Source organism: Hemitrygon akajei, chromosome 4, assembly GCF_048418815.1.
Source record: "Hemitrygon akajei chromosome 4, sHemAka1.3, whole genome shotgun sequence".
In the NCBI taxonomy this organism is placed as follows: domain Eukaryota; kingdom Metazoa; phylum Chordata; class Chondrichthyes; order Myliobatiformes; family Dasyatidae; genus Hemitrygon; species Hemitrygon akajei.
The window spans coordinates 146,788,792-146,816,609 of NC_133127.1; the positions used below are offsets into that span (position 1 = coordinate 146,788,792).

At 38.4% G+C, this 27,818-nt stretch overlaps 1 protein-coding gene across 2 annotated transcripts in view; it reads left to right on the top strand.

Annotated features, from left to right (window-relative positions):
- The window catches only part of LOC140726749 (PC3-like endoprotease variant B), a 753,656-nt gene that overhangs the window by 169,187 nt on the left and 556,651 nt on the right, over nucleotides 1–27,818 (top strand). For both annotated transcript variants that reach the window (XM_073043532.1, XM_073043531.1), the window contains exon 3: nucleotides 22,653–22,766. In XM_073043532.1, coding sequence (XP_072899633.1) covers nucleotides 22,653–22,766 — 114 coding nt within the window. The remainder of the gene's footprint in view (nucleotides 1–22,652; nucleotides 22,767–27,818) is intronic.

Genomic DNA, 27,818 nt, shown 5'->3' on the forward strand with positions numbered 1-27,818 from the left:
ATTTAAAATTGCAATGATTAAAGTTAAAGTTTTATTTTCTCTATGCCTCCAATACGATTTATTTTCATAACTTGTTAATGGAACCACTTTCATTTCCTCTTCTCATGATATATTTGAAATAGCAAATGTATGGAATATTTTGTCAGATATATTTCATGATTCATGGAACACATATTGTGAGATTATTGTTTATTATAATAAAAATGCCAAAATTAGAAGGGTATAAATTAATATCACCACTGTTGTCACTGCTAGCTGCCAGCAGTAGGAATACAATGTTGACTCCAATTGATTTGTGGAAATGGAAGTTTAGCATATTATTGAGACAAATGATTCAAATTACTGCTTCCGAGGCTTTGATACAGTGGTTCTGAGGAATGAACAGAACATGAGGAATTAGTGCTAGTAACCATACCTACATAAATTATGCAAATGATGTTCCACTGACTAACAAAAGTATCAGGTTGATTTGTATAAATATATTTTTAACCTTGTCATTTACTGTATAACTTCAAAACAAATTGTGGATGCTGCTATTTAACATAAATATGAACTACACATTTTAAAATGTAATAAACTTGCCTGTACTTAAACTTTACAGAAATGTTCTTGACTTTTTTTCTTACATGAATAGCCAATTTATTTCCTGAGGTCTTGATATATATATTGATGGAATATTTCAAAGGACACATTCTGTAAATCATACAATGATTTTAATTAAAATGATATTTTGAACATTATCAATCCCAAAACATAGATGTTAGGATTATATTTCTTAAAACAGCATTATACATTCCCAGATGGCCAAAATAAACATGGGAGATACACAATAAGCTTCAAAGTACACATATACATTGTAAATAACATCCACAGCAAATGGTGATTTGGCAATTCTTATATAAAACTAATTTTCCCTACAATTTTAGATGGTATAAGTGCATGCAAGTGAAATATTTTAAACTATTCACCCCAAAAAGATTTTGAGGTATAGATTACTGAAAATGTTATTTGATTCTTGACTACATGCTCAAGCAAACATACATGAAAATAACTAAGAGAAACGTCAAAGGCAAATTTAAAAATCGTGACTGTACATGGAAAATGGTGATGTCACGGTTAATGAACGAACCACTTAAGATGCTCTTTGGCACAGATCCCACTGTAGTTCCTGGTCTCATGTAGATTCCAGATGGCATTGTTGCTGCAGCTATATAAAGTGGAAGTAGATTGTAGCAGATGCAAATACTATATATATTTATAATATATAATGTATAAAGTTTATTGGCTACACTTCATGGCCTAAGAGGCACATTCCCTTAGATTGCCACATTGGGCTGTGCCAATGACCATTATCTTGCTTCTGATTTGACCCTATTAAAATCAAGAAAATAACAGACAATGCTCAATGATGGTATTAAAATTTGAGAAACTTCATAATCTGGAGACATTTTGGCAAATGACTTTACATATTTCATTTTCCATTGCCAATCTGATGGAAAATAACAATACTGACCTAATATTTCCATAGCCTTCCACCTTCCTTAGGTAGTAACAATTTAATATATACTATCTCTGCTTTGGTTCTCGCACTAAGAGCATAAAAATATACCATAGAGCAAGTTTTCATTTTTACAAAAAGGCCAATAATAAGCTGTGGTGATTAACCTCTTGCTCATGTAGGAGATTTTATGAAGTTTAAAGTCTGACCTCACCTGACTTCTTCTGCCAAGATTCACTTTCCTGCTGGATTTATCTGGCATGAAATTTACTGGGTCTTGCTAGCTAGCCCTATAAGCCATAATTGCAGTTGCTTTACCACAATGTCATCAGAAATGAACATGTAAAAAATAAATTGCCACCAGCTTTAGGCAGATTCCTTGCTGTCTACTCACTTAAGCAGATTAAAACTGAAGGTTGCTGATGGCTGAGTAACTCAAGTGATTTTAACCACATGCTGACGAGTAGAATGAAACTGGCCCAAACCCTTTCTCATCCTTCCTCTATCTCATCCTTATAGACATCAGCCAATGAGCCTTTGAAACTTGTTGGAATTTTAGCCAAGCCTTCTTACTTGACATCCACCCACAATCTATTCAGCCATTGATTCATGATCGGAAAAAAAGGAATCCTAATTGATTTGCTCTTGACTTGTGCTGACACTCCAAGGACAATTACACCCTCTCTCCTTTTTTTTGCAGAGAATTACCCTAACTCAGAACAGCTGAAAAATTAGCCCCATAACCACTGCCCAGTGTTGATCAGATCAGTGCAGCTTTACAGTGATATGCCAGGGAGGACATTACTATTTTGATGAGTTCATTCCCAATTCCCGCCTAGAGTTTTCCCAGGAGTCATTTCTTCAATGGGGTTCTCCAGATTTCAGTTTGGCTTTGCTATAGTTCCGAACATCACAGACCTGAAGCTAGAATCAGGACTTGGCCCTTCTGATGGCTTCAGCCCTGCTATATTAACTAATCTTATCAACTTTTTGCCATTTCCTTTCAGGGGCTGATTGCTCACCCTCCTGGGTCACAACAGCATTTTTTATCTGGATATCCAACATCTACAGCTATTTTTCCTACTTTAATTTACTTGGTTAAATGTTTCATTGTAAAGTGGCATTGAGAGCCATGTAATGCCTAAAATAGAATATCTTCAAATTAGAATGATAACTCACTATAACACTTTGATGCCATGTGTGATTTATTCTGAAAGTCCTTGAAATTCTGAGCAGTGCAATTTTTGTTTGAAAAATTATCGCAACTGGAAATTCCATGAAGGAAATTACTCCTCTGGACTTTTTAACTTCAAGTGATTAAATGGCTTTGCTAAAAGACACAGAGCATTTTAGCCAAACAAAAAGCTTACTGACAATGTGGTGAGAACTGGCTGGTAAAGGACAATTCTAATCTGTTACATACAGTCCTACAGTTTAACTAATCCATTTGAATTAAACCTAAGGACAAAACACAAAAGTGAATACATCATTATGATATAATAGGAGAAGGTTTTTTTTTGCCCTCAAGGATAGAGACTTGACTCAATTTCAATTAATTCTGGCAACTTGCACTCAAGACTCTACTGGCACACTGCAAAAAAATAAAAATTGCTTACTGTTTTATACGTCATTGCTACAACAGAGTGACTGCACTGTGCTTCAAACACACAAATCATGCTGAGAAAAAATTTTAAGGAGAGGATCATATTTTGAAAAAAAAATCTCGAGACGCTACAATGTCATCAGATCCCCAACTGTGAATGCGATTTGTTTGGTGATGACTTTTAATTTTGCACGTCCTTCATAGTATACATAGTTTGCAGAACAGGTCACAAATAGAGTGACAGAACGTAAACTGAAGACCTAAAGTGTGACTGCACTATTGACCATTTCAGTTTTGCTTTAATGGGATTCCTCAAGGCTCCTTGGTAACGGCAATGCTTTGGCTACAATTGCCTTTTTGTGTGTCTGTGCTACTTCGGGAGAATTTTCAGAACAATTCCACATTCATCAACCAGCAGGGGGAAGCAAGATTTAAGGAAACAGATTTTGGCAAAAAAACAACAAAAAAGTTTTGCATGTATTACTATTGCAAAACTGTTTAAAATATATACCATATTCATATTTTCATAATCATAGGGTAATACTTAATTGTTCACATTTAGTGTGAGGCAGTTATGGAACATAAAATAAGTAAGAAATTAAATAAAACAGATACTGAAAAGATTGCTGAAAGGACCATCGAAAACTCCTGACTTCGGTCTTGTACATGAATGTGATGGGCTGCTTAGTTTCTATTCTATTGAGTGGGACACAATGTAATTTGAGAGTTTAGATGGTGAGTGTGATAGGAATTCTTTTGAGCTATGTGCTCTTACACGAAGCTAGTTTTTTTTAAAAAAGAGTCTGAGAATTCAGGTAGAAGAATTGCTGTATCAGGTGCCTGGACTCTTAGAAATTAGATTGCATTCATCCTCTTGTTTAGTGTTAGTTAATTTTTGTAAGAATTGTATTACGTTGCATGCACTTTACCCTATTGATGTCTGACCTCATTTCCTTCCAGTTTCTTTCATGAAAACACTTCAACTGTTTGTACTCAGTCTGAAGTTCATTCTGGAGTTTAACTCAGTTTTATCCATCTCCATAAGATGTCTCAAATTTATCAGAATCACAACCATTGCTTTCTTGAAGATATACTGTAGGGGCAGCACATTGACACAACTAGTAGAACTGTTGCTTCACATCTCTCATAACTTCGGCAACACACACAATGCTGGAGGAATTTAGCAGGCCAGGCAGCATCTATGGAAAAGAGTAAATAGTCAATTTTTTCATGCCGAGACCCTCCATCAGTCTCGGCCTGAAACATTCAATGTTTACTCTTTTCCATAGATGATGCCTGGCCTGCTGAATCCACCGGGGTGTGTGTGTGTGTATGTGTGTGTGTGTGTGCGTGTGCGTGTGTGCGTGTGCATGTGCACGTGTGCGTGTGCGCGTGCGTGCGTGAGTTGCTTTGGATTTCCAGCATCTGCAGATTTTCTCATGTTTCTTATAATTTGGGTTTGAGCACAACCTCAGGTCTTGAGCGTGTGGGATTTGCACTTTATCTCTGTGTTCACATGGATCTCTTCTGAGAGCACCAATTTCCTCCTACATCCCAAAAAAAAACACAGGTTGGGAGGATAATTGGCCAATGTACATTGCCCCCTAGGATGAACTGTAGATGAGTGGGGACAGTTGGGGAGGTTGATTGATAATTGGGGAGAATAAAATAGGACTGGTGCATCATTAAAGCAAGTTGGTGCTTGAACGCGGTGTCTATTTCCATGTGGTATCACTCTGACTCTATCTGTCTAAGTACACTAAGCTATTCATGGAGACATAAAAGCAACAAGGTTGTTGCAATAGGTGACTTTAATTTCCTAATATCGTCTAGGAATTTGTATTGCCAGAGGCTTAGATGGGGTAGGAGTTTATCTTGAAACAATATATAGATAGTCCAAGCAGGAAAGATGCCATACTAGATATTGTATTGGGAAATGAGCCTGGCCAGGTAATCAGATTGGAAGAGGATAAGACTGAACTTCAGGGGAATATGTTGAATTTGGAGGAAGGCTAGTTACAATGGAATTAGACAAGAGCTAGGGCATGTAAGTTGTGATCAGGTTTTATTGGGTAGGTCTTCTCCCACATTTGAGAGTGGTTTATAGGGCAGCTGGATAAGAATTCAAGACCAATGTGTTACTATGAGAAAGAAAGACAAAGATGACAAGGCTCACAATCTTGGAAGACAAGAGATGTTGTAAATCTCTTGCAAAAATGGGAATTAATGCCTCCCTCCACAACTAAGTCCTTGACTTTTTGACCAACAGACCGTAATCAGTAAGGATAATCAACAACACCGCCATCACAAACATTCTCAACACTAGTGCTACACAAGGTTGGATCTTTAGCCCCATACTTTACTTCCTGTACAGTTGATAAGGACAGGCAGCCATTTTTCTGCCACAGTTATTCTCAAGACTGGTGCTTCATAAAGTTGTGTCCTCATCCCCCTACTCTACTCCTTGTGCTCCCTATTTTGCCAAATTCTGCTCTAGTGACATCTATAAGTTTCAGGTGATGCCACTGCAGTGGACTGCATTTTAAATAATGTTGAGCTGGAGTGCAGGAAGAAGACAGAGAGCTCATATGGTAGCATGACAACAAACTTTCCCTCAACGTCAACAAAACAAAAGAGCTGGTCATTGACTTCAAAACTTGGGGCAGTGCACATGCTCCTATCTACATCAACAGTGTTGAGGTTGAGAGGTCTGAGAGCTTCAGTTTGTAGGTGTGAACATCACCAATAGTCTGTCCTGGTTCAACCACATTGATATCACAGCCAAGAAAGCACATCAACACCTCTACTTCTTCAGGAGGCTAAGGAAACTTGGCATGTCCTTGTTGACTCTCGCCAGTTTATACTAATGCACCACAGGAGGATTCTTAAACACAAGAGATTCTGCAGATGCTGGAAATATTGAGCAATACATACAAAATGATGGAGGAACTCAAAAAGTCAGGCAGCATCGATGGAGATGAATAAACCATCAGCATTTTGGGCAGAGGCCTTTCATAAGGAATGAAATGGGGAAAGAAGACAGAATAAGAAGATGGAGAGGGAGGAGAAAGAGTACTTGCCAGAAGGTAATAGGTGAAGCAAGGTGAGGGGGAATGTGGGTGGATGGGAGAAAGTAATGAAGTAAGAAGCTGGGATGTGATAGGTGGAGGAGGCAAAGGGCTAAAGAAGAAGGTATCTGACAGAAGAGAACAGTGGTCCATCAAAGAAAGGTAGGAGGAGGGAGAAGAGAAGGTGTAAGAGAGGAGCCAGAATGAGAAATAAAAGGGGGAAGGGGAGAAATTACCACAAGTTAGAGAAATTGATGCTCATGCTGTCACTTGGATGCTACTCAGAGGGATTGAGATGTCGCTTTTCCAACTTTATTGTGCTTGTGGACATACATGTCAGAATGGTAATGGGAAGTCAAAATGAAATAGTTTTCCACCCAGAAATCTCACCTTTTGAGATGGATGGAGTAAAGGTGCTCAACAAACAAGTTCCCCATTCTACATTGCCTCTCACTGACAGAGTAAATGACCCCGAAAGACTCACAGCTGAAGGGGAGGGGGGATGGGTAACACATATTTTCTTTTTCACACACTGTTATTCTGTAACTATTTGAAAACACAATAAAAAAAAAGATCGGTGATGGGCTTAATGATACACTGAGAGATCTTTTAGTATGTGGAATCTTACAAGAAAAGATTGTTCTTTGGTAGGATAAAGCATTTTATCTAAGTTTCCAGTCTGAAGTTTCTCAAATTTATTTGCAAACAAGAAACTGAAACATGATACACAGACAACTGCATTTTATCAAAATGAGACATGTTCTATTGTATTAAAACATGACTTCTGCAATTACTTGTAAATAAGTTTACATCTTTAGCTGGAAAGAAGCCATGATTTTTTTTTATTTCCTCTAATATTATTTCTGAAAACCCAATGGTACAGAGGAGTAAATTGCTGTTAATTGGGAATTGTTTTTCCTCCATTTCTCTCACATTCCTGTGGAGAATAACCTGGCCTCCATTCAATACCTCTCCATGTTGCTACAGCTGAGAGGGAACTCAACATGTGGGATTTGCAGACACAAACCCACATCCCACCACGTTCTAATACAGTTGCAGAGTATTGTGTCACCAGAACACACACACATTCCTCAAGCAATCCAGACTTGTTAGGTCGAGGTTTCTGGTTTCTGGTGACACAATAACAAAAGGAACTTTCAGCATGGTGGATAAAATAAATGACAGGACTACTTGAAATCATTATACATCCCACAAGGTGAACTTTAAAGAGGAAAAATATTGCAACATATTAGAACTAATGTCTATGTTATTTCGTTTTTGCTTCCAAGTAAAAGCATGATTTCCATATTTTCTTCATGTCTCAGGAAGACTTTTCTGTTATGACTTAGTCTGGATGTAAAGAGTAAATGAATGGCTTTAGGCAGGCTCTGAAGAAATGATTCTGAATGTTTTCATTCAGGCTTTTCCCAAGTTACTGTAGGACAAGTTACCCCCCACACCAGTCAGCAGTGCACAGCTGTATTACACAAGTTAATTGGTGATAATTGTTACTTTCCCAACGGACACCAAAACCCAGAATAAGAAAAAATTGCAGGTGTTTAGTGTAGTATACTGTATTTAATATTTCAGTAATATTTGATTAATATCATAAATACAAATAACCGTATATTGTTTGATTAAGCCTTCTGTTTGTTTACATAATTCATTGTGGGTTACATGTATGAAGTACATGAATGGCAGACATCATACGGTACATGTCGTATGGGAGTGACTCACTAAAAGAATGGAAAGAAAAACTAAATAGGCAGGTATCCCAGCTCCTGGATGTTTCTTTTGATTAGGTTTTGAAGTTACAAAACAAACCAGTGCTGATGAGGAAGTTTTAAAACAAATTCTAGATGAATACTTACCTATTAAAACAAAGCACATTATTCATCAGAAGGGGAGAGAGGCGTTTGAGTTTTTAAAAAAGACAGGAAATGGGTGAAATTAACAAGCAATAAGTACGGCCATGGGTTCACAAAAAATGAGTACTGGGTGATAATAATAAGAAATATTTTAAAAAAGTAGAATTGGTGAATTTGATTGCACAACAGATAACTGGATGATATATACTGAACAAATTGAGCAGTATTTTCAAGCAAATGAAATAGCCTATCAAAATGAGAGACAATGTTGTTGAGTGCAAAGCATGGAAAAGCATACAGTTTACTTAAAAGCTTAACTGTTTTCTCAAAACCAGCCCAAATGGGCTTTTCTGATATGGTGAGTGTAATGCAAGACATTTAGAAACATAACTCCTGTGGGATTGGCATTTGTAACCATGAAATACAACAACCAACAAGCCACATTGGGTTTGTGTGTGGTAAAAGCAGGAGGGCCTGCATTGTGGAGTCATGTTTGACCGAGACAACTACAAATGAGTTGGAGATCCATCCACAATTTGCATGCCGCATCCCCTGAAATAGAGTCAACTGAAAGTGAATTAAGAAAAGTACTGGATGATGCCAGAGCAGTGTTCAAGGATGGCACTGGAAAACTCAAATAAATCGAGGGTAAAATAGTGTTAAGTTAAAATGCGACACCCAAGCTTTACAACACCCATCTGTTTCCTTATACTATCTGTGATAAAGTAGCCAGTGAGTCAGATCACATGGAGGCTGAAGGAATTATTTCCAAGATTGAGTGGAACACATGCGCAATGCTAGTGGTCCCAGCAGCCAAGAAGGGTGGGTCTGCGAGGATCTGTGGTGATTTTAATGTCACCATCAACCCAGTATTGAAAGTAAATCAATACTCTCTGCCCAGCATAGCTTTGTGAAATATTCTGGAGGAAAAACTTCAACCAGTGGACTTATCTGAGGCTTACCCACAGATGGAGATGGAAGAAGAGTCCAAAGTGTTTCTCACCATAAACACTCACAAAGGGCTTTATCACTATAGTAGGCTTATTCTTGAAGTAGTATTTACACCAGCGCTCTGGCAGAAAGCTATGCACCAGGTACTGTAAGGCTGCCCTTGCATCCAATGTTATCTGGTGACATTACTGTTACTGGTGAGGATGGCAAGGTACATCTACAAAATCTCAAGATAGTCTTAAAAAGACTGGAAGGTTATGGGCCCAGAGCATGATGCAACAAGTGTGAATTCTTTAAACTAAGCATCACTCACTGTGGTCGCTCCATTGACACACAAGTTTACACAACTATCTTGAGCAAATTCAAGCAGTGTTGGATGCCCAAAGGCTGAAGGATGTATCACAATTGGTCCTTTTTAGGATTTGTCAAACCTGGCTACTGTGGTCTCCCCCTTGAACCCATTATTACAGATCAGGAAGAAGTGACAATGAACAAAGCAGAGTTAGGTGCTTTCTAAAAGGTCAAGGAAATGGTGATGTCAGACACTGTACTCACACATTATGATTCACTTCATCAAGAGAAGCTTGCCTGTGATGCCTCACCTTATGTTATAGGCACAGTCATACCAGATTTTATGAGTGATGGAAGTGAACACCCCAAATACTTTGCATCACATTCCCTTACCACTGCAGAGAATAATTACGCACAGCTTGATAGAGAGGCTTTGAGTCTGGTTTGGGTGTAAAACATTTCAGCCAGTACTTGTATGGGAGAGCGTTAACCCTCATTACTGATCATCCACTATCCACTGTCCATTTTCAATCCACAGAAAGGTGCTCCACTAACAAAAGCACCATGAATACTGAGATGGGCCCTGTTTCTTGGAGGACACAATTACAAGGTAGAATTCAAGAGGTTGATTCATCATGGAAAATCTGATGGATTGTCCCATTTACCCTTGGAAAAGCAAATACCTGAAAAGTTCACAAAGAGGGTGCTTCCTTGACATATTCTCCCTAACGCAAATTAAAAATCTCACTATTAGGGCAGAGATGATCCAAAGGGAAATCAGGGAAGATCCGCATTGTCTCAGGTCTACATGGCCACTCAAAATGTCTGGAATGTGCTGCAGAAACTTTTTTTTAACCAGTGTCAGAATGAACTTATGTAGGGATTGTGAATTGTTGTACCATCCAAGCTGAGAGCTAAAGTGTTGGAGGAGCCACATGCCGGTCATCTAGGCATTGTCAATATGAAAGCAATGGCTTGAAGCTTTGTCTGGTGGCCTGGGATAGATCCGCAGATCAAACAGCTTGCTATGCAATGTTCAGGATGCCAGCTTGTCACATCCAGAAGATGCCTAGAGTAGCATCTCTCCATCCCTGGGAATGACCTGCATTGCCCTGGAAGAGGATTCATGTGCATTTTGCTGGACCATTCATGGGCACAAATTTCTTGGTAGTAGTGGAAGCAGCTATAAAGTGGCCAAAGTGTTCCCAGTAGCCTCCACTGCACCTTTGCACTTGCTGATGTGTTGAGAAGCCTCTTCTCAAGAACTGGTGTTGCATAATACTTTGTCAGTGACAATGGACCACAGTTTGTTGTGCAACAGTTTCAGTCATGCCTGAAAATGAATGGAATAACACATATTACATCTGCACTGTACCACCCAGCTATAAATGGCTTGGCGGAAACTATCCCGGCTCCTGTGTTTTGCTTTCATTTAGGTTCTGGAGTTACAAAACATTGCAGTTAGCTCCCTTGCAGACAGGATATTATTGACCACACAAATGGCTATCGCAAAGCCAATAAAGAACCAGACATAAGTATTACTTAACTGGAAACCTTACCCGGGTTATCATTGTACAAACAAACAGCCATCTATAATTTGCACTGATTTCACTGGTCTTTTAGCATGAAACACCTATTCTTTCTCTCATTCTTCTACGTCAGAGAGACTGCTTCTTCTCACCAGCATACCTGCAGTAAAGGTCTTGAGGTCACTAACAACAATGTTGAAGCAAAGTTACTGATGAACTTTTGTCTCTCTGCAATGTGTCCCGGCCACATTGGGTCATATCTTGTGTTGTGCTGTGCACTGCTGATGATGATTGTACAATGAGAAGAGGAGAGTAACAGAAAGAGCAAGAAGCAACAATGTATGAGAAAGAAATGGATGAAGGTAGAGGGGGACCAAAAGTAGGGAGGGGCTGACAATACTTAGATGCCAGAGTAGGTAGGGAACAGTTGACCAGTCCAACCAAATGGAAAAATATGTGAAAAGTTTATTTTTAAACTGAGCAGTCATGTTCTTAACTCATGAGACTCTTCTTAGCAATGGGATTTCTCACTTTGGTGCTCCTAGAACATGTTCCCCTAGTAATTTTAGCAGACCTGGCAGGAAGAAAGAATAATATATGCAAAACTTGTAGAATTACTTGACAGAGCTGAACTATGCACACCTATATTTACATCATTCTACAGATGTACAGTAGAGAGCATCCTAACATGCTGCGTTACAGCATGGTACGGAATCTGCTCAGTGGTGGACAGGAAGGCTCTACAACAAGAAGGCAAACTGCCCAATGCATCAGAAACACCAGCCTACCTGCAATCATAGAGATATATATACAGAGAGGTGACAGAAACATCATGAAGGATCCCATCCATCCTACTCATGGACTGCTTGTCCCAATCCCATCAGGGAGGAAGCTACAAAACATCCACGCTAGGACCACCAGACTCAGAACAGTTACTTTTCCCAATCAGTAAAGATAATCAACACCTTCATCCAGTAATCCACCCCTCCACACACCCTGCCACCACTACTTTATCATTTCCTGTTAGCCACCTTATGTACAGACGCTCCTGTGTCTAGCGTCACTTTATGGACATACAATCAATCTACATATATAAGCTATCATATATAATTATATTTATTGTGTTTTCTTTTATTATTGTATTCTTTATCTATTTTGTACTGCGTCACATCTGTAGTAACAATTATTTTGCTCTCCTTTACACTTGTGTACTGAAAATGACATTAACCAATCTTGCATGTTGAAAAACTTTTATTTTAGTGAATAATGGGAACAAATGTCCATCTCTTTAGCAAGGGATTTAAGGTTTGAGAAGGAAATAGAAGGCAGAATCAGAGTTCAATCTGGTATAGAAAGATATATAAATTGATAGCAAGATTGGATTAAGAACGAGGAAGAAAAGTCATAAATAAATCTGAGATAGATTTTTAATACGTTTATTTAAATGCTTAAAAATTTTATCCATACATCAAGGAGTCTCAAAAATTAAGTAGCTCCTTTTCCGGACCAGAATGGTTCATCACCATTGCATTAATAATCATTGTATCATTAAAAAGTTGCTGACACAGGTAAGCACTAGGAATAGCATTTTACAAGAATATGTAATTTGAGTTAAGTGTGTAACTCCAAGAAGATTTTAAAAACAACTGGTAAATTAAGACAAGCAGCTAGCCAACAACCAGATGGCATAAACTGACTAATAAGTTGTTCCAATTTGTAACTTGCTAGTTGATGTAATTGTACGCATTGTAGTCTTGCAACTATTTTTCTAGCCCTAATAGATTAACTGACTTGAAAATAATATTGGATAGACATGTTAATTCAAGAGCTTATGGTTATTAAAAGGGTAAATATGAGACTGCAAAAGTACAAAGTAAAAAACTGACTTATGTTAGCTATGGAAATACTAGAAAAGAAATCAATATAAAGTATGCTTTGCGCCAAGAGAAAATGATTTGAACTGTCCTTAATGCAAAAAGTACGGTTCAGAAAGGCAAAGTAAATCTAAAAAGTGGAGATAAGGGTTAGAGCAAGAGCTTGAAGAAGGTAGGAGCATCCAAGTGATGAGGGGTCATGGGCATATGGAGCAGGGATGAGTGAAATGTTGACAGAAGCTACCCAGTTTCTGATGCTATTTTGTGTTCAACTTGTAGCAAACTGCTTCCCACCATCCCTCTTCTCTTACCCCCTGATGTACCCAACTCTTCTTACACTATCTCCTTGTTCTGTCTCCTTATCTGCCCACTCTATCTGCCCACACTTATGCACACCTCTGGTTCTTCTCACCTCTGGTTCTTCTCATCTTCCACCTGTTGCTTTCCTGATCTCTGGCACTATTCACACCAGAAGTATTGGTACAATTTATCAGAAGCTTCTTCTCATATCAAACTGGCAAGTAACACTTTCTTTCTTTATTGGAAGGCGTGCAAGTCAGCATTACAACTGGTGGGCTAGTCAGACTGAAGGGTCAAATAGATTAGCATCTTACCAGTCTACCACAGGTGCAGCAGTGTGGAGGTGGGAAAACAATAATCAGTAATGATCTTTGTGATGACAAGAGGCCATGGCCAAGCCTGGAGTAGCTATCAGTTGGAATTGGTTCCACTCCATTAATGTTCAACTTGTATTCAGCCATGGGAAGATACTTTCTTGGTGTGTGCAAGATGCCTGGGTAATTCCCATGATTGCTTCATCTTGTGGCACATCATTATCTTGTATTATTTAGTCATCCAAGCAGAGAATAGCACAGCAGTACAATTAGTACAGCAGCTACCTCGCAGTTTCAGCAGCCTGCATTCAGCAAACCAAGGTTCTGCCCGTGTGGAGTCTGCATGCTCTCCCTGTGATTACATCCAGGAGCTATTATTTCTTCCCATATGCCAATGAAATTTGACACAGTAGGGTAATTGGCCACCATAAAATGCCTCTTAAGTATCAGTGAATAGCAAATTATGACAGGGATTGACGTGAATGTGCAAATAAAACAGGAGTAATACCTGATGAGTGCAATGGGGTTGCTTAATGGTGAGTGTTTCTGGCCCGTATTTCTCTATTATTCCACTCAAAGATGGAGCCACTGTGCCCAGCTAATTGGGAATAGAGGATGTTCAATGAAAATATGGCTGCCATACCAAGATATTAAGTAGCAAGACATAGGCTCATAACAGTCAGAACCATTTGTCCAGCAGGAATGTTATGGCATGAAATTGTTTAATGGTGTTTTAAGAGAACTAGAAAACCTTCCATCCAGAGTCTGCTGATGCTGCAATGTTATGAGCATACTTTATGACAACATTGAGCAACATACGTGAGCTAGTGGAACTCTGCATGGGGGGAGATAAACAGCTGACATTTTGGTCCGTGGCCCTTCATCAAGACTGCAGAGATGCTGTGTGACTGACTGAGTTCCTCCAGAATTTTGTGTGTGTTGCTAAGATTTCCAATACCTGTAGAATCTCTTGTATTTCTATGACAATCTTGATGTGCATGTTTCATCCTTAACTACAGGTTGCAGCATCTGTCTTACTAAACCCACCGAAGAATGCATTTATTTATTATTTCTTCCCCTCCATTGACTACACTTACATGGAGTGCCACTGCAAGAAAGCACCCATCATCAAAATCCCACCATCCAGGCTATGCCTCCTTCTGTCTACTACCATTGGGCAGGAGATACAGAAACCTTACATTCCACAACATAATACTCAGGAGCAGTTATTACTCTACAAACATTAGATTCCTGAACTGGAATGGATAACTTCACTGAAATGAATCTACCACCTACAGACTCACATCCAAGAACTCTTTACCACTAATGTCCTCAATATTATAATATTTTATTTGCGCAGTTTGTCTTCTTTTGAACATTGGTTGCTTAAAAGCCTTTGCCTGTTTATGTATAGATTTTCATAATTTCTGATATATTTCTTTTTTCCAGTAAATGCCTGCAAGAAAATGAATCTCAAGGTATTATACAGTAAACCCATTTCCTAATGAACTTGGGTGAGACTAGAACTAGAAGTCATAGGTTAGGGGTGAAAGGTGAAATATTTGAGGGGAACTTCTTCACTCAGACAGCGTAGAACGAGCTGTCATGGCCTCCTTGGAGATATTTATTCTTCTCATACTGGTGAACACTGCATGGGCGAATGAAGGTCCTGTGCCACGTTAATACCTAACATAGAACTTTCAAGGTACAAGGTGGTAATATTTGCCCATGTGCATGATTACTTTTCACTTTTCAATCACAACCTTTATCCAAGTACCGGGTAATTAGATTTTGCAAAGTAGAATTCTGTCACCAGGAAGACTTGAAGCCCCATTCCACCATCATTCATTATGGTATTCTGGTGACATGCAGGGCCATCTCTTCAGAATCCATTAGCTGGGTGATGGTCTAAGTCCTCCTGATTTATTTTTGCCTCACTGTTTTAATGAAGGATAAAAAGAGACGTGATGAGAATAGTGGCCTATGCTGAACAATGGTGGTGAATATTTGTGCTAATAATGAGGGAGAAGCATGAAACAATTTAATGGTGAGGTTCAGTGTTGGTAGTGACTGGATAAGTGGAGATGTAAGAAAATGATATGCTGGAGTAAAAATACTGAGGTCTTTAATTTAAGGGTGGCATCAGTATCTATATGAATATGCCCTTGTACTCAACTTTACTGAGGGTAATATAAGGGATAATTATCTATCCATTTTCTTCAATATATCAACTCCAAAGTCCATCAAATGTAGGTAGATGTCTTTAAATACCAGAGCTGAAACTGAGCATATGCATCATCATCACACCCACACTCCCTAATTATTCGGGAAACCTAGAATGAAAATGACATGAAGTGCTTGAGATAAAACAGATTTACAAACTGTGCTGCTGGGTAAAAATGGCCCACTGGAGAGCCCTTTCCAGCACTATCAGTCCCACACTACCTACCCCCACATTTCATAACTCTCAAAGCTCAGAGCACAGATAGACACTGAAATCTAAACTTTAATATGTACTTAATAGAGGAAAAAACAGCAAGGCAAGATGTAAAAATGTTTATATAAGTATGGCCTTTAATTTTGGGGATATTTTTAATAATTTTTAATGTAAAAATGTGAGATATAAACCAATAAATCAGTAATCTGTTTATATATTTGGAGAGTGCAATACTAGATCTCCTATTACAGAATGAGATAGGGCAGGTGATAGAAGTTTGTGTAGGGGAACACTTTGCATCTGGTGATCATAATGCAATTATTTTAATGGTAATTATGGAAAAGAATAGGTCTGGCCCTCAGGATGAGATTCTAAATTGGAGAAAGGCCAATACTGATGGTATCAGAAAGCATTTGGCTAGTGTGGAATGGGACAGGTTGTTTAATGATAAAGGTGTCCTTGGTAACTGGGAGGCCTTCAGAAGTGAAATTTTGGGAGTACTGACTGTTTCTGTCAGAATAACTGGCAAGGATAATAAGTTTAGTGAAACTAGGTTTTCGAGAGATATTGAGGCCTGGGCTAAGGAAAAAAAGAGGTACATAGTAGGTAGGAACAAATAAGGTACTTGATGCATACATGAAATACAAGAGAACACTTAAAAGTAAATCAAAAGGGCTAAAAGAAGGCTTGAGGTTGCTCTAGGAGACAAGATAAAAGAGAATCCTACAGGTATATTAAGAGCAAATGGATAGTAAGGGACAAAAAGGGCCTGGAAGATCAAGGTGGTAATCTATGTATGGAGCTGAAAGAGAAGGGGGAGATACTAGATGATTTTTTTTGCATTTGTATTTACTCAGGAGATGGACATTATGCCTATAGATGAGATGTAGCAGTGAGGTAATGGACTCTAAAAAGATAAACGAGGAGGTGTATACTGTCTTGAGACAAATTAGGGTGGATAAATTAGCAAGACCTGAGAAGGTGTTCCCTTGACCATGTTGGAGGCTAGCGCAAAAATTTCAGGGGCGCTAGCAGAGATATTTAACTCATCGTTATGCAGGGGTAAGGTGTCAGAGAATTGGAGGATAACCAATGTTGTTCCACTGTTTAAGAAAGGCTCTAAAAATAAAACGGGAAATTATAGACTGTTGAGCCTGGCATCAATAGTGGGAAATTTATTGGAAAGTATTCTAAGGAACCAGATGTATATGTATTTAGATGGGCAGGGTCTGATTAGGGATAGTCAACATGGCGTTGTGTATGATGAGTTGTGTCTAACTAATCTTATAGAGTTTTTTCAAGGAAAATACCAGAAAAGTTGATGAAAGGAAGGCAGTGGATGATGTCTACAAAGACCTTAGGAATGTTTTTGTCAAAAACCCGCAAGGGAGGTTGGTCAAGAAAGTTCAGTCTCTTGGCTTTCGAGATGAGGTAGTAAATTGGATTAGACATTGGCTTCGTGGGACAGGTCAGAGAGTGGTAGTAGATGGTTGCCTCTCTAAATGGAGGCTTGTGACTAGTGGTGTATTGCAGGAATCAGTGCTGGGTCTGTTGGCTTTTGTCATCTGTACCAATGATCTGGATAATAATGTGATAAAATGGATCAGAAAATTTACAGATGACACCACATTTGGTGTGGTGTAGTGCACAATGAGAAAGACTATCAAAGCTTCCAGCAGGATCTAGACCAGCTGCAAAAATGGGGCGAAAATGGTAAATGGAATATAATGCAGAAACTGTGAGGTGCTGAACCAAGGTAGATCTTACACGATCAGTGGTAGGGCACCGAGGAGTATGGTAGAACAGAGGGATCTGGGAATACAGATCCATAATTCCTTGAAAGTGGTGTCCCAGGTAGATAGGGTCATAAAAAAATCTTTTGGCACATTGACCTTCAGAAGTCAATGTATTGAGCCTGATCTGGAGTATTGTGTGCAGTTTTGGATACCTATCTCCAGGAAAGATGTAAATAAGATTGAAAGAGTACAGAGAAAATTTACAAGGATGTGGCTGGAACTTGGAGACCTGAGTTATATGGAAAGATTGAATTAGTTAGAACTTTATTCCCTAGAACATGGAAGGTTGAGGGGGAGATTTAACAGAGGTATACAACAATATGAGCGGTATGGATAAGATAAATACAAGCAAGCTTTTTCCACTGAAATTCGATGAGTCTACAATTAGAGGTCATGAATTAAAGGTGAAAGGTGAAATGTTTAAGGGGATCGGGAGGGAGATCTTCTCATTCAGAGGGCGGTGAGAGTATGAAATGAGCTGCCAGTGAAAGTTGTGGGTGAAGGCTCTGTTTCAACATTTAAGAGAAATTTGGATAAGTATATGGATGGGAGGGGCATGGAGAGCTTTGGGCCAGATGCAGGCTCATGAGGCCAGGCAGATTAATAGTTTTGCACAGAGTAGATGGGCAGAAGGTCCTGTTCTATGACTCTATGAATAAAAATTAATTTATGCAGTAAATCTAGTTAGCATTCACTAAGCATAGTAAAGAGATAAAAGTTATGGTAGAGTCTACAATAATTTTGTTAGTAAACGATTTTCTAACAGATTCCTTAAGGTTGTTACAGCCAGGTGTGGTAGTGGTGATAAGCACCGACCACCTATTAAATACTCCAATACTCCCATTGTTATGCATCTCAAGTTGCCTCTAACAACCAAGTCCAGCTCCTGGCCTTCACCAGTGGCCTAGCTACTGATCCTGGTGGAACTGTTTCTACTGACAGGAGAAAGGGCAAAGGTGGGTTACTGGCTCCTTAAATCCAGTTGCTTCAGGCAGATGGGGCTCACCAGCCATAGTTGGCAGCTTATCTAGGAGAAGGAAAACTCTGATCTTAAATCTCCACTGCTTTGCAGCTCATGGGGAAGGCTATAGGATTAAACCTCTCAGAAAGATCCAGAGCTGGAGTCCCTAAGGCAGTCCTACGTTGAGTTCAACACAGACTGACAATTCCTATGACGGTGCTGATGCCAAACTGTATCGCTCTCTGCTGTTCCTTTGGATGCATCAGTTCTGTGGAGGGGGTGAGCGTGGTGCATGGGCAACAATTTGTTCTCCGTGCCATACTGCACTGACTTGCACATCACACCGACAGCTGGGCTGCAACACCCATGGTCGACCCTGACCAATGGAGGGCTTCAAAAAGATTTTATTTTGTATCAAAGGAGCTTGATTAAGGATTTATAATGAGACTGAGTTCGAAAAGGCTGAACCTTCTCAGCCGCTGGCTCAATAACAAGCTACATAGGGTCATTTCTGTCAGGCCGAGCAGGTCAAAGGAGCCTCAGAAAGAATTGGTTCAGCTGATAGGGTATAGTTTCTGACCCTGTCTCAATGAAAACTCCACAGAGGACTGAGCCGAAGACTTCAAGAGGGCAAAAGTGACCTCAGTAAACTTGCAAAGCAGTGGTGTCCAAGAGGAGAGTACAGTTATCTATATTGTCATTTGGTAGAAGATGCATAGAAATGCAGTGTCTAAATACAGTGCGCTGAACAAGCATTTTGCCAGATGGAGTGAACATGTCACCAGTCTTGTTGTGTCTCAGATTCAAAATACACCTTCTGCTGTTTGCTGTTTGCTCCTTCCTTCATCATAGCTTGCCAAGTCACGACCTGGAACATTTACACAGCAACTACAAAAAAAATGAGGACAGGGAATATAACCATCTTACTCTCTTCCAGTCAGATAAAATAATAACTCAAAATACATCGCATCATTTGAAACAAGAATGACAGCTGAAATCCTGTTAAGAAGAGAACTGAACACTGCCCCAAGAAATGTAAATGAAATAGCTCAAAGAAAGCATCGGATTTTTTTTTTGCATTCTGCATCCCTCATGAGTGAGTTTACTAAACGATAAACTGGCTTCTGTTTTAGAAGCAGCAAACAATTTCAGAAATTATTTAAGTGCAGAAAAAGTTATGGATTAATAAATTTACTTCTATTAAGCACAATTATCAAAATACATCTTATTTGCATTATCATAAAATGTACATATTAAAATCATTGTAAATGAACATAGCCATAGAGTAGATCGATATTCTTAAACTTTAATATATTAATGCCAGGGCTTGGCAAAGGGAAAATACCATCCATTGAGATCTTTTTTAAAGCATCATTGCTTTCACTGGATTTTGTAACATCTGGCTTTTTTTTAAACCAGTGTTATAAGTCCATCGGTGTTTATCAGTGTAATTAGCATTCTTTTCAATCCTGGAGGTAGATCGAGAGGAATCGGCAATTTTAAAACTCAGTGCCGGCAAAGTATAAAGGAATACACAGCTGGCACTGAATTTTTAAAGTGCTGACACCTCCTGATCGAATATTCAGCTCTGAAAAGGATGATGGTTCTCATTAACCCTGTGGAGTACTCACTGACAGACCTGTCACTGTTGAAATGAGGGGCCCTTTACCAATCTCAGTGTAAAATATTGTATCTCTCTAGAGCAGTGGAAAAAGGATTAAAACTAAGATTTCTTCCATCAGGTAGGAGTAGGCTTAAGTAAAAAGCCTAATTTGTTTAGACCTTTTATATAAAAAAATACAATAATGTTAAGATTTTTATGTTATATATTAATCCAAAAATTTGTCAGACGTTTTAAAACTGTTTTTAACAAATAGTGAAATCTGACCCTATGTAGGTATTAGTTTTAAACTGATCAGTATCCGCCTGCACTTCAGATCTCAGAATGTTCTTCCCTTTGAGGGAAGAGAAGGGTGAGAGCAACGTGGACAAAACCCTAAAGGACCATTGAATGCACAATCATTGATTAAGATACTATTGGTTGCAATATCCTGATATGCTAATGTGGATGGAGAGAAATTACTTAGCTTGGATCAGTCCTTTCTAATTAATTCAGTGCTTATTGGGACCATAAACTGAAAGCTAATAATTTTGGTGAGACCTGAAATAAAGCCAGAAGCTTGAATTCCTGCCATCAGCCCTTCATGATGAATAGGGCTAATGAACACAAGTGAGTGGTAGGAATCTGTGACCAGCTGCATCAAGGCAGGTAATACAGCTCAGATTTAATTGGGAGCAGGTATTGGTAGGCTGTATTACTTTAATTGGTAAGGAGGATTTCTAAATGGAAAGGACAAAGTATAATGGCCAAATTGTGCTGTACAATAGCACTTGGGCTGGGATTGTATGCATTCGTTAATCTGCTGAGGAATGAGGCAATTCTGAACAATTTTCTCAGTGAAACCAACTCCAGAGAGCTTGTCCCTTTTGTTCTCCCTTGGGAAAATGCAAGATTGAAACAGAAAATACCTCTATGGAGGCAATCATTTGCCACGTGTGGAAAGCGGATACAGCTGTAAACTATGAAAAAGGGATCTTTGTAGTACAATAAAGGATGGAAAAGGAGATAAAGCCAGGGATAAGAGTGGGCCTGTCACTGCTTTAGTGAAGGTATAAAGTGATGACATTTACAGTGACAATTGAGACCGTATAAAGAACTCAGTACAATTTAAAGACAGAAATTTGATATTCAAAAGACAGCCTGCCATAATTAAAAGTGGACTTAAACTGTTAAGCAAGTCATTAATGACAGAAGGATTGTAGGAACCTCTTAAAAAGTTAATGATGCAGTTGCTATTACACTAGGAACCATATTTTCTGTTGCAATCAACTACACCTCATTATTAGATGATAGCATAACTGTATACTTAAATAACATGTTGGTTTGTAAATAAGAGTGGCCTTTAAATGCCAGACCATTAATCTCAAGGGATCATTTAAGAAGCTTATACTGTGATGAAATCAACATGGTAATAGTTTTTATTTAAATCTCAGAAATAATGCATTGAGCTGAATCTAAAGATATTGAATTTCTTAAAGTGATGTCATTTTACTTAAATTGCAAATGTATGAAAAATGATTTTTTATTTATATGTTTATATCCACTACTGAGATGCTTACAACTGAAAAATTATATTGTAAAAAATAGAACATGATTTTCTTAATTCCATCTGTTATACTTAAGCCTTTTTAATATACAGTACTAGAATGTTAATATTGCTTAGACTTGTAACAAAATAGATTTCTCTGCTGCAATTATAATATTTCAATAATCAATATACAATTGATGGCTATGAAAAATAAATGGCACAAAAATGAATCTGTGTCTTTTCTAGGGCCCAAATGCAGCCATGTAGGATCAACATGCAGTTGAAAACAGCAACATCTAGGACCAATAAAAACTGGCCCTCAGTTCTCAGAAAATGTACCCAAAAGAAACCAAATGCAACACTTTTGTCTTACTAATCTTCAGTTACACAGCAAGAGGTCGCAACCAAGGCGGTTGTGGAATCAGGAAAGCAAGCACTTAGCCCCTACTGCCTGCCCCAGACACAAGATAGTTATTTTTTAGAAAGGGCTATTGAAATTCCAATGAACATGTTCAGGGAATGTCACACCTGCCTTAAGTCAAGATGCTTAAAAGGAAAATCCTCTATTTTGACAAGGCATGTGCATTACTAAATTGGCCCTCCTCGTACATCAAAATTTGATACGGTTTATATTTTACTTTCCAGAAAGAATTGAGCAGATTCAGTATCTCACCTGCAGCTCCCAGACTCTTGTAATCACCTCTTCTCTGATTCTCTTTCTCCATACCCACACAACACACCCCCTAATGCACCAACATAAAGATCACCAACCCCTATCAGAACAGTGCACAGTGCTTAAGCTGCAATCATGTGATATTTTTTAAATTCCCATTGGACCTTGAAGCTGCAAATGTTTCACTTAATCTGAAGATAATGTGGTCTGAGGTACACTTAGGAGAGTGGGTTATATCTTTGGCAAGGGTACAGCATGTCAGAAGTCTGTGTTGTAATAGTGCTCATGGTAGTCAATACCATGGTTCAATAATTCTATAATCTACTTTGTGGTGATGTAGGTTGGAAATCTAAAAGGGTTCCACATCTTGAAGATTCCAAATCAACAAATCGGAAAGAGAATCTCAAAAAGGAGCAGAAAGCAGTTGCTGAAACAACTTTCCCAGGATTCCCAGGTGGGTTTCAAATGTTGGTAAATGCTGAAATGTGAAATGGATACCTCTGCTAACAGTTATGTTCACATTTTCAAAACAATCCTGCCTGATGCACAGCAGAGTCTTGGTGTGTTAAATGAGATTCAACTAGAGTTCTGAACCATTTTCAATCTACAAATGGCAGATTACGTGATTACAGACTAATTATCTTTTTTTTGTACATTAAACCAATACACATCAAATCTGATCATTTTCTCTACTGTTAAAATTCTATTAAGTCAAGAATTATACGACTTTTTAAATTATACTCAGAAACAAAAAAAGTATGTTATCCTACAGAGACAATGAATTGTCACATCCTTACTGTGAAAATGTAATTTGATATTTTCTTTTAATGATTTAAAATCTACAAGATTTTAAGAATTGCCCTAAATCCTGAAAATGTTACAATAATTTTGTAGAAACATTTCAAATCACATAACAATATTAGAAATAATTTTGTTTTAATGTACTAATTTAAGTAACTTATGAATCAGTGGATTTATAACTAACCAGTATATTTACTTAATCTTCCTGGTTAATTTTTGTAAATTACTACCAAAGTAATGCAGCATTCTGAGAAAAATGACATTAACATGAAATCTTAACCATTTTTGAGCAGGTATCCTGTGATATACAAAGTTTCAAAAGCATTTTATGTTTTGTAAGATGTCAACCTCAGAGTACGTAATAATAAACAAACAAATGATTACACGGCAATTTTAGCTTAGCAGCAACACAAACCATGCAGTGTATTTATGTGTGAGGTCTCCACACACTCAGGATATCCAAAGGAAAGGTTACCCTTTTTTTTCCAAAAGGAAGTTTGTGTATTTAATTTTGAATCCACCTTCAATGAATGGCATATGTGAGAACTAGTATTTTTATCGTGGGGAAAACTGGTCACTCAATTTTATAATGAGAATGCAATTTGTCATTTGAGATTGAAGTTCTGGAGGTATTATAATTGTTCAACCCTTTTGTTTTTATTTTGTAAGACAAATAATATCAGTAACTGTATTAATAACATTGACTGCCATATTCTTTTGTCAGTTTTGATGAAAGAAATAAAGTGTGCCCTAGGGTGGGTCACAAAATTATGGACCAAGTTAAAATGAAATGTATGTCAGTGAAAAACAAACAATTTCTGAAGTAAAGTGCACTTAAATCTCAGTGCAAAACAACATATTTTATCATAGAAATATTTCGCTGAATATTTCCAAAATTGCAGGGGCAAGTTGACAAATGCCTAATACCAGCGGCATGTACTTAAGGCGGGTTGGGGTAATTTCAAAGGAGATCTGAGGGGGCAAAATTTTTCCACAGAGACTGGTAGGTGCCTGGAATGCACTGCCTGGGGTGGTTGTAGAGGCAAATACATTAGAGACTTCTAAGAGACGTTCAGATAGACTCATGAATCTGAGGAAAATGGAAGGATATGGCCATTGTGTAGGCAGAGGGGATTAGTTTAGTTAGACACTTGATTACTAATTTAATTGGTTCGGCAATTACTAATTGTGAGCCGAAGGGCCTGTTCCTATGCTATACTGTTCTATGTTCTATATTCTATGTAATTAATCTTCACCAATCTAATTAGCTCATGGAATCACAGAAGACAAGCATTATACGCATTTTTCTTTGAATGCTGAATGAATATAAGTAGCTGGGTAAGCAGTTTTAATTTTGTTGCTTCATAAATCTATGAATATTTTCTTAGGAAGAGCAATAGAAAAGTGTCTTCTTATTTTTAAATAAAGATTATGCGAGTTAATATAAAGGGATTTAAATGAATGAATATAGTGAATGTAAGGACAATTATTGGCACAAATAATTTTATTTAAGACTAAATGATCTTGGAGGTAAATACTAAATTAGAGTTTGTTGGTTGGTATAATTTTGGACAAGAAACACCTGTGGCAGTGTTAAGTAGAAGGACTCCTGTGTTTCAAACAGCTCTAACGTCCAAAAGCGAAGGTGCTGTCAGTGATGTTCAAATTCTCCACTTTCTGTGCTGGCACTTGAGGGTTAGTCATGATTCTACCAACTACTTAAAATTCTTCCAAAACTTCCTTTCCTTTGACACAAATCTAACAATAAGTGCCTCCAGTAAAGCTGAAATACATCCCCACTGGTTCCTGTGCTGCTGCACTGAGGGAGTGGAACTGTGGAGATAGACTGATATTTTGTAAGTTTTTTTCCATAATTATCTTTTAGTGTTCAGGGACTGTATTATGCAGACCTCTCTTTCAGGGGATTAAATGGATTTGGGTACAATCCAAGGTGAGGTGATTTTTCATAGTCTGTGGACATGGTAATTTTAATGGTTATTTGTGTTTTTGCTCTTCCCTGTTTCCTAATTTTCTTCTAAAAAATGCATAATAGTTAAGAGTGAAGGATAGTATTATTTATTAGAACTTTTTCAAAAATTGTTTCATGTACCTTCAAATGTGACAGCAAGCAATGTTCATGAAAACTGGCTCAAAAGGGGAAAGATGAGATATGAAAACAAACTACTGAAATAAGACCTGGATCAGTGCTGGTGTACAAATGCTTTTGTGGGGCTGTGTGTGTAGAAATGTGAATCTATGGGTATGTGATCCAAAGATTGAAATGACAGGCAGCAAAATTCAGCCTAGGACTTTGTGTTTTATTATTGGCTTCTATGGGTGCTGATTCAGTTCTGATATGGCATCTAATGTGCACGCTTGCTTTTGTGGTGTGAGTCATGCTGGATGTCAAATTGATGAAGAAGGCGTTATCACGTGTGCAGCAAATGACAGTCTTATACAATAACTGCACAGATTTACCATTAGCACTATTATTTTGGAGCTTCATCTTCCAGCCGACACTGTTTCCATAAGCTGCCGTGCTGAGCACATGGACAGCAACTGGAATGAGTGCTACTAATGCTGTTCAAGGGACTCACAACTCCATGCCGGTAAGTTACTAATTACTGCTATGGGTATTGTTTTTGCATTGCAGAGCTTGGTGCTTTTTGGAGCTGAAGTCAACAGAGTGTTTTTCCAGGTGGTGGAGAACTTTGTCTTGAATTCAAGGATTATATTTAGATTAGTTGCTTCCATACATTTGTAATGATGTAGATGTGGTACTGTATAAAGTACTGTACATCTCCTTGGAGTACAACATATTTAGGAGGCAATGGGCCGTGGTGCATTTATTCATGTCTAAGGCAGGTATGCCAGACAGTCTAGCATTTGAAGATGGATGCATTGAACTTCCCAGTCTGCTGCACTGGGGCCTACGGTCTTGTCTCATCCCATTACCACCTCTCATTGCCTTTGGAGAGGATATCTGCAGGGCTTCCTGGTCACTCTGCATAGATCATTTCTCTCCTTCCCTGAGATTTTTCAATTTGCATGATTTGCATATTCCTCCTGAGACTGCATCCCAATGATGTTCTGATGGATAAGTGGCTGCTGTAATCTAACCCTATTTAAAGGTACATAGCAAAAGAAAGCAGAGGAATTGATCTGCAAAGTGAGCAACAAAGGTAGCAGGATTAGAGGGGAATCAGATAGGAAGGACTCCTGCCACTGCTCTGTTGGAAGCTGGCACTGACTGTATGATCAAACTTGCCTCTTTCTATGTCATAATAATTGAGAAAATTTGGCACCCAAAATTGGAAAAATGTTTACATTTGAACGTGATGTCCATTTCCCAGATCAACTCCTATTGTCAAATGTCTGCCAACATCAGCACGAAAGACAAATCACCTCTCCTGTCAGTTGTGCACAGGTACTGTAGCCTAGCTTTTAGCTGTAGCTGTCACTGAGATGTTGGGCTGCTGCTGAGGCATGAACAATGAACAGAAAAACAGTAAAATTTCAGGTGCTAAAGATCTGAACCATAACCTGGAAATACTCAGCATTCGGATGACAGGAACAATCTTAATCTTTCAGGTCAATTATCTTGCACCAGAACAATGAGCACCACAGTTAATCACAGAACACAGAACAGAACAGGCCCTTTGGATCACAATTTTGTGCTGAACCAATTAAATTAGTAATCAAATGGCAAATCAAACTGATCTTTTCTGCCTACATTATGTTGATATCCTTCCATTTGACTCACATTCATGTGACCATCTAAACATCTTTCAGAAGTTCCTAATGCATTTGCTTCTACCACTACATCAGGCAGCACCCACCACTCTCTGTGTAAAGAAACTTACCCAACTCTCACCTTAAATGCATGCCCTCTAGTATTAGACATTTCAACCTTGTCAAAGATGCTCTGACTACTTTACTTATGCCTCTCATATCTTATAAATCTCTATCAGATCTCAGCCTCCACTGTTCCAGAGAAGACAATCCAAGTTTGTCCAACCTCTTGTTGTAGCATTTGCCCTCTAATGCAGGTAAATCTTTTCGGCAACCTCTTCAAAACCTCAGCATCCTTCCTATAGTGGAGCAATCAGAACTGAAGGTAACACTCCATATGCAGCTTAACTAGAATTTTGTAAAGCTGCAACATAGCTTTGACTTTTGAACTCACTACCTTGACTAATAAAGGTAAGCAAGCCATATGCCTTCTTAACAACCTGTGTGGCCACTTTTAGGGAACTATAAACACGGACCCCAAGATCCCTCTGGCAATCATCATCCTTAACAGTACACTGTTAAAGGGTTTGCCCTCAACAGTGTACTGCCTCTTATATTTGAATTACCAATGTACAATACTTCAAATGTGGCTGAGTTAAGCTCCATCTGCCACTTCTCTGCCCATATCTGGAACAGACCCTAATCATGCTGTATGCTATGCACACCACCACCAAGTTTCATATCATCTGTAAACCTACGGACCCACCCATCTATATTTTCATCCAGGTCATTTATATACATCACAAAGAGCAGAGGACCTGGTACAGGTCTCTGTGAAACACCACTAATCACAGACTTCCAGCTAAAATAAGTCCCTTCAACCACAACCCTCTATCTTCTATGGGCAAACCAGTTTTGAATCCAAAAGGCCAATTCATCATGGAGTCCATGCATCTTAATATTCTGGATGAGC